At 46.6% G+C, this 8779-nt stretch overlaps 2 protein-coding genes across 3 annotated transcripts in view; one reads left to right on the top strand and one right to left on the bottom strand.

Annotated features, from left to right (window-relative positions):
• Window positions 1-8779, bottom strand: part of LOC135545435 (catenin alpha-1) — a 239827-nt gene that overhangs the window by 129854 nt on the left and 101194 nt on the right. The window lies entirely within an intron of this gene.
• LOC135545434 (leucine-rich repeat transmembrane neuronal protein 2-like) lies at window positions 382-3411 on the top strand. The gene is made up of 2 exons (XM_064973043.1): window positions 382-2964; window positions 3145-3411. Exon 1 carries the CDS (start codon window positions 439-441, stop codon window positions 2047-2049), a length of 1611 nt encoding a protein of 536 aa, XP_064829115.1. The 5' UTR covers window positions 382-438; the 3' UTR covers window positions 2050-2964; window positions 3145-3411.

The raw sequence follows: 8779 nt of genomic DNA, 5'->3' as shown, positions 1-8779 counted from the left end.
CCTTAACCTCCCTCCCTCCCTTCCCTCCCTCCCTCCCTCCCTCCCTCCCTCCCTCCCTCCCTTCCTTCCTTCCTTCCTTCCTTCCTCGTCAAAGTAAACTCAGAACGCTCATAGCAGTGATGATATGTGATCGATAATATATGTGAAATTCTGGAATACTGAGGGGGTAGGGGAGGGGTCATGTAGGGGAGGGGTCATGTAGGGGAGGGGTCATGTAGGGGAGGGGTCATGTAGGGGAGGGGTCATGTAGGCAGAGCAAGAGGGAGAGAGGGGAGTATCATTTTTCTTTTTTAACTTTAGATTAGCAATAAGTGCTCTGCAGAGATCCGCATTTCCTCCCATTGGTTGATTTTCTTATCTTTAAACCCCCCAGGTTTCCATTCAAGGTGGCCATTGGTGGGACCTGCACCAACGGCACTGTGCCTGTGTGTGTTCAGCATGCTGCTGTGCCTGCCGTCTCCTGCGTCATGCACAACCTGCCCCCAGAAATGCCGTTGTGAAGACCAGCAGTTCTACTGCGACACCCAAGGACTGGAGGCGCCCCCGGACGGCGTTGACAGGGGGGCCCTGGGGTTATCGCTCCGCCACAACAGCATCGCTGAACTGAGCCCGGACCAGTTCTATGGCTTCTCCCAGCTCACCTGGCTCCACCTGGACCACAACCAGATCACCACAGTGCAGGAGGACGCCTTCCAGGGGCTCTACAAACTCAAAGACCTCAACCTGAGCTCCAACCGGATCACAACGCTGCCAAACACAACCTTCATCCACCTCATCAACCTACAGATCTTAGATCTGTCCTTCAACCTGATGACTGCGCTGGAGCCTGAGCTGTTCCATGGCCTCCGCAAGCTGCAGATCCTCCACCTGCGCTCCAACTCGCTGCGCACCACCCCCGTCCGGGCCTTCTGGGACTGCCGCAGCCTTGAGTACCTGGGTCTGTCCAACAACCGGCTGCGAAGCCTGGCCCGGAACGGCTTCGCAGGCCTCATCAAACTCAGAGAACTCCACTTGGAACACAACCAGCTGACTAAGATCAACCTGGCTCATTTCCCCCGCCTGGTGGCTCTGCAGTTCCTTTATCTGCAGTGGAACAAGATCTCCAACCTGACCTGCAACATGGAGTGGACCTGGACCACGCTGGAGAAGATGGACCTAACGGGGAACGAGATCCGGGTGCTGACCCCGGACGTGTTCGAGACGCTGCCTAACCTGAAGATCCTCCTATTGGATAACAACAAGCTCGGCAGCCTGGACCCTCTGGTCTTGGATATGTGGCGGTCTCTAGGTACCGTGGGGCTGTCCAGCAACCTTTGGGAATGTACCAAAGGGATCTGCTCCCTGGCCACTTGGCTTAGCACCTTCAAGGGGAGGTGGGAACACTCCATCCTGTGTCACACACCTGAGTACGCCCAGGGCGAGGAGATACTGGATGCCGTTTATGGATTCCAACTTTGCCCAAATTTTACAGCGCCACCACCGGTCGTCTTGACCACGAACACATTGTCGATGGCCACGGACACGTCGACAGGCACAACTGTGGAGGTCACCAGCTCTCTGTTTGGAATAATGCAGCAGACACCCACGCAGGACTTCTATGTGGATTTTGGGCGCTTTACGACCACCATAATGACAACGACCACCACGCCGCGCACCGCCCTGGCAACCGCCGTGGCAACCTCCGCCACGACAGTGGAGGGCGGAGAGCTGGGAGTCACGGAGGACTTCTCGGAGACCGACAACACAGTCCTGACCCAGAGGGTGATTATTGGAACCATGGTCCTTCTGTTTACATTCTTCCTCATCATTTTCGTTGTGTTCATTTCACGGAAGTGCTGCCCTCCTACCATGCGCAGGATACGCCAGTGCTCGGCCATGCAGAACCGCCGCCAGATGAGGACCCAGCAGCGGCAGCAAATGGCGGACCTGGCCACGCAGGTACCCTATAACGAGTACGAGCCCAGCCACGAGGAGGGAGCGCTGGTTATCATCAACGGCTACGGGCAGTGCAAGTGTCAACAGCTGCCTTACAAAGAGTGTGAAGTGTAAACTATGTATTCCTCCTGCAGCAGCAGCATATGGGCTGTTTACCATTCTAAATACAGGGTTTTATTTTTTTGCCTCTTTCCCCCCCCCCCCAGTTTACAAAAAAAAAGCATAATTTCTACTCGCTAGCTTTGAGAAATCAATGAGATTAGTGTATTGAGTGGGAGAGTTGATGACTGGTGGAAATGAACAGTGACGAGACTGATGAGGATGTAGTAGATATAGTCACCATTTATTTTTATATGAATGTTCATATCAAGCTGTGGGCAATCAGTCTAAAAAAAAGGAAAACGGTAGTGATTTATCACCACATTGTTATTAGTCACTTACCGCAGCACGGAGAAAACATTTTTTTTTTTTTTTTTTTGCCAAAACGTCTGTAGACTGATCCTCTCACTAAGAGACGGCACAGATACAAATAGGTGGTGGTCTATATCATATGATATCATTATCAAGACACAGATACAAATAGGTGGTGGTCTATATCATATGATATCATTATCAAGACACAGATACAAATAGGTGGTGGTCTATATCATATGATATCATTATCAAGACACAGATAGGTGGTGGTCTATATCATATGATATCATTATCAAGACACAGATAGGTGGTGGTCTATATCATATGATATCATTATCAAGACACAGATAGGTGGTGGTCTATATCATGATATCATTATCAAGACACAAATAGGTGGTGGTCTATATCATGATATCATTATCAAGACACAGATAGGTGGTGGTCTATATCATGATATCATTATCAAGACACAAATAGGTGGTGGTCTATATCATGATATCATTATCAAGACACAGATGCAAATAGGTGGTGGTCTATATCATGATATCATTATCAAGACACAGATACAAATAGGTGGTGGTCTATATCATGATATCATTATCAAGACACAGATAGGTGGTGGTCTATATCATGATATCATTATCAAGACACAGATAGATGGTGGTCTATATCATGATATCATTATCAAGACACAAATAGGTGGTGGTCTATATCATGATATCATTATCAAGACACAGATACAAATAGGTGGTGGTCTATATCATGATATCATTATCAAGACACAGATACAAATAGGTGGTGGTCTATATCATGATATCATTATCAAGGGGAATCAGTGGCGGAAAGGACCGTGGAATATAATGACAGGTTTTAAAGATGCACGGTAGCCACAGTATGTTACTATTACAATCACGTGTCGGTACAGAAGTGATTAAAATGGGGTTTTGGTTATTAAATTAAAAACATTTGTTAAGTTTTTTTTTTTTTTTTTTTGTAAATGACTATGAATATTGAATAAATGTTTTATTTATGTCACAATCTGAATTAAATCTCCAACAGAAAATCTAATCTGATAAACATTACTTGGCTTATACTTATATTTCAAAAAATGTGCATTTCCTCTCTCTCTCTCTCTGTCTGTCTCTGTCTGGATTCAAACAGGACCTTTCTATTCTGGTCAGTGAACACCCACGATAGCCTTCATTTTCAGGATTTCATTTGATTCAATAAAAGGCCATTGCCTCCCATTAGAAGCTAAAAGCTTAGCACTGTCCGTGAAAAGGTTAATGTCCAATTTGCCTGCAGTACCTGCTTAGTCAAACCGTCTACAGCCCGAGATGGAACTTGTCATGGAGATGTATCAGACAATTTACATGTAAAACATTCACCATCAGCGGTCACACGACAGTATTAAAAAAAAAAAGAGATCAGTATGACGGCCCGCGGACAGTATCGATAGTCACAGCAGAATCTTCTGGTCTACTGCCATTTTTACTGATGCAATATACACCCCCACACACACAGAATAAGTTTCTGGAGAGGTAGTAGCAGATATCTAGCTCGTACAGAGACCGTAATCGTGAACAATGGAAAAAAAAATATGTTCTGCTCTGCACAGTGTCTCTCATCCTGGAAAAAAAAAAGAAGAAGTTTGTCTCAGGGAGGAGAGGCGTTAGAAGTCCCAGCGAGCCTTACGTCGCAGTTTCACAGACTAATCAGCTTGGACAGCGTCAACATTGAACCAATTAAGGAAAGGCAAAAAAAAAATGAATATTCTGTCGCCCACACCAGCGATCCAGCAGAGATTTAGATGGCCACGGTTGCCAGTCAGACGGCCAGACAGTTGGTAAAAACATCCTTCCCTCAACACAGCCAGCAAGGACATTTAACTCCATATCACGAATCCTGCTCTTGTGAGAGATTGTCAAGCCAGGCTGACATTTCCCTTCTTTGGAAAGAAAGGATGAGAGAGAGAGAGAGAGAGAGAGAGGAAAAACAGGCAGAAAGAAGAGGAAGAAAAACAGGCAGAAAGAAGAGGGGGAGGGGGGGGGGGGGGTTGACTAGATAATTACCCCGCACGGCTTTATGTTAAACTGTAGAGAATCTCCCATGAGAGCGAATGTAGCTCCTGTGATAAGCAAACAGAGGGGAGAGGAGCACGGCTGAGGCTGGGGCTCAGGCAGAGGAGTGTGAGAGGCAGGTTCAGGACACATTGGTATGCAGCACAGAGAGGATGTGCATTAGCATCAGACTAAAGCAGCCGCCACTGCAGCTCCTCTCCCTCCCCCTACATCTGCAGGTCTTTCTGTGCTCCTTTTACAAGGTAGGGGGCAGGGAGAGAGAGGGCACAAGGAGGGAGAGAGAAGGAAGAGAGTTGAGGGGAGGAGGGATATTTGGGGGTTTATGCCTTGGCTTATCTAAGGGAATCCTTCTGAGCGGTTAATGATATTCTATGGGGCTAAGATCTACAGGACAGGTCATGATATTCTATGGGGCTAAGATCTACAGGACAGGTCATGATATTCTATGGGGCTAAGATCTACAGGACAGGTCATGATATTCTATGGGGCTAAGATCTATAGGACAGGTCATGATATTCTATGGGGCTAAGATCTATAGGACAGGTCATGATATTCTATGGGGCTAAGATCTATAGGACAGGTCATGATATTCTATGGGGCTAAGATCTATAGGACAGGTCATGATATTCTATGGGGCTAAGATCTATAGGACAGGTCATGATATTCTATGGGGCTAAGATCTATAGGACAGGTCATGTTATTCTATGGGGCTAAGATCTATAGGACAGGTCATGTTATTCTATGGGGCTAAGATCTACAGGACAGGTCATGATATTCTATGGGGCTAAGATCTATAGGACAGGTCATGATATTCTATGGGGCTAAGATCTATAGGACAGGTCATGATATTCTATGGGGCTAAGATCTACAGGACAAGTCATGATATTCTATGGGGCTAAGATCTATAGGACAGGTCATGATATTCTATGGGGCTAAGATCTATAGGACAGGTCATGTTATTCTATGGGGCTAAGATCTACAGGACAGGTCATGATATTCTATGGGGCTAAGATCTACAGGACAGGTCATGATATTCTATGGGGCTAAGATCTATAGGACAGGTCATGATATTCTATGGGGCTAAGATCTATAGGACAGGTCATGATATTCTATGGGGCTAAGATCTATAGGACAGGTCATGATATTCTATGGGGCTAAGATCTATAGGACAGGTCATGATATTCTATGGGGCTAAGATCTATAGGACAGGTCATGTTATTCTATGGGGCTAAGATCTATAGGACAGGTCATGATATTCTATGGGGCTAAGATCTATAGGACAGGTCATGATATTCTATGGGGCTAAGATCTATAGGACAGGTCATGATATTCTATGGGGCTAAGATCTATAGGACAGGTCATGATATTCTATGGGGCTAAGATCTATAGGACAGGTCATGATATTCTATGGGGCTAAGATCTATAGGACAGGTCATGTTATTCTATGGGGCTAAGATCTATAGGACAGGTCATGTTATTCTATGGGGCTAAGATCTACAGGACAGGTCATGTTATTCTATGGGGCTAAGATCTATAGGTCATGATATTCTATGGGGCTAAGATCTACAGGACAGGTCATGTTATTCTATGGGGCTAAGATCTATAGGTCATGATATTCTATGGGGCTAAGACCTATAGGACAGGTCATGCTATTCTATGGGGCTAAGATCTACAGGACAGGTTATTCTATGGGGTTAAGATCTACAGGACAGGTTCTTCTATGGGGCTAAGATCTACAGGACAGGTTCTTCTATGGGGTTAAGATCTACAGGACAGGTTCTTCTATGGGGTTAAGATCTACAGGACAGGTCTTGATATTCTATGGGGTTAAGATCTATAGGACAAGTCATGATATTCTATGGGGCTAAGATCTATAGGACAGGTCATGATATTCTATGGGGCTAAGATCTATAGGACAGGTCATGATATTCTATGGGGCTAAGATCTATAGGACAGGTCATGTTATTCTATGGGGCTAAGATCTACAGGACAGGTCATGATATTCTATGGGGCTAAGATCTACAGGACAGGTCATGATATTCTATGGGGCTAAGATCTATAGGACAGGTCATGATATTCTATGGGGCTAAGATCTATAGGACAGGTCATGATATTCTATGGGGCTAAGATCTATAGGACAGGTCATGATATTCTATGGGGCTAAGATCTATAGGACAGGTCATGATATTCTATGGGGCTAAGATCTATAGGACAGGTCATGTTATTCTATGGGGCTAAGATCTATAGGACAGGTCATGATATTCTATGGGGCTAAGATCTATAGGACAGGTCATGATATTCTATGGGGCTAAGATCTATAGGACAGGTCATGATATTCTATGGGGCTAAGATCTATAGGACAGGTCATGATATTCTATGGGGCTAAGATCTATAGGACAGGTCATGATATTCTATGGGGCTAAGATCTATAGGACAGGTCATGATATTCTATGGGGCTAAGATCTATAGGACAGGTCATGTTATTCTATGGGGCTAAGATCTACAGGACAGGTCATGTTATTCTATGGGGCTAAGATCTATAGGTCATGATATTCTATGGGGCTAAGATCTACAGGACAGGTCATGTTATTCTATGGGGCTAAGATCTATAGGTCATGATATTCTATGGGGCTAAGACCTATAGGACAGGTCATGCTATTCTATGGGGCTAAGATCTACAGGACAGGTTATTCTATGGGGTTAAGATCTACAGGACAGGTTCTTCTATGGGGCTAAGATCTACAGGACAGGTTCTTCTATGGGGTTAAGATCTACAGGACAGGTTCTTCTATGGGGTTAAGATCTACAGGACAGGTCTTGATATTCTATGGGGTTATCCAGTACACGGTGCACCAGTTTAGACCAGTGTCATAAGGGTTGTGGTTAAAAAGTAGTGCACTATATAGGAGAGAGTGTCATTTGGGACAAACCGTGACATCACCTTGGGACAACATGGGGAGAGGAGAGGTAAACATCACCTTGGGACAGGGACAACACAGGGAGAGGTAGACATCACCTTGGGACAGGGACAACACAGGGAGAGGTAGACATCACCTTGGGACAGGGACAACACAGGGAGAGGTAAACATCACCTTGGGACAGGGACAACACAGGGAGAGGTAGGCATCACCTTGGGACAGGGACAACACAGGGACAGGGACAACACAGGGAGAGGTAAACATCACCTTGGGACAGGGACAACATAGGGAGAGGTAAACATCACCTTGGGACAGGGACAACACAGGGAGAGGTAGGCATCACCTTGGGACAGGGACAACACAGGGACAGGGACAACATAGGGAGAGGTAAACATCACCTTGGGACAACATAGGGAGAGGTAGACATCACCTTGGGACAACATAGGGAGAGGAGAGGTTGACATCACCTTGGCAATGTGGCATCAAAACCAATTACTGCTCCCCTCCTACAAAAACTAAAATCAACCCAAAATATATATTTTTAATCAATGAAAATGAAAGCAAGAGGGGGAGTGAGCCAAAGTTAAATATGACAGTTTAGGAATTGCCACAGGCTCAGAGTTCTGGTCAACTCCTATTAGAAGACAGGAGCATTTTGAAGTTGTCCTTCGACAAAGACTGGAACCGTTTCAGAATAGATTGAGAGATTCATGATTTAAGTGACTGGGAGGTGAGGAAGGATGGTTCCTAGAGGGCGCTATGAAGTGTCAACTCTGTTGAAACAGGCCGGGGCCAAGCTAACGGGGCCAAGCTAACGGGGCCAGCTTACCCGCCGAGCAGGAACTAGATCTTACCAGCAGAGCCGAGCCGGGCCGGAACTAGATCTTACCAGCAGAGTAGAGCCGGGCCAGGACTAGATCTTACCAGCAGAGCAGAGCCGGGCCGGAACTAGATCTTACCAGCAGAGCAGAGCCGGGCCGGAACTAGATCTTACCAGCAGAGCCGAGCCGGAACTAGATCTTACCAGCAGAGCCGAGCCGGAACTAGATCTTACCAGCCTAGCCGAGCCGGGCCAGGACTAGATCTTACCAGCAGAGCCGAGCCGGAACTAGATCTTACCAGCCTAGCCGAGCCGGGCCAGGACTAGATCTTACCAGCCGAGCCGAGCCGGAACTAGATCTTACCAGCAGAGCAGAGCCGGGCCAGGAACTAGATCTTACCAGCAGAGCCGAGCCGGAACTAGATCTTACCAGCAGAGCCGAGCCGAGCCAGAACTAGATCTTACCAGCAGAGCAGAGCCGGGCCAGGACTAGATCTTACCAGCAGAGCCGAGCCGGAACTAGATCTTACCAGCCGAGCCGGGCCGGGCCAGGAACTAGATCTTACCAGCCGAGCCGGGCAGGAACTAGATCTTACCAGCAGAACCGAGCC

The sequence above is a fragment of the Oncorhynchus masou genome, chromosome 9 (genome assembly GCF_036934945.1).
Source record: "Oncorhynchus masou masou isolate Uvic2021 chromosome 9, UVic_Omas_1.1, whole genome shotgun sequence".
Lineage (NCBI taxonomy): Eukaryota > Metazoa > Chordata > Actinopteri > Salmoniformes > Salmonidae > Oncorhynchus > Oncorhynchus masou.
The sequence above is the reverse complement of the archived record's forward strand: the minus strand, read 5'-3'. Positions and strand labels throughout refer to the sequence as shown.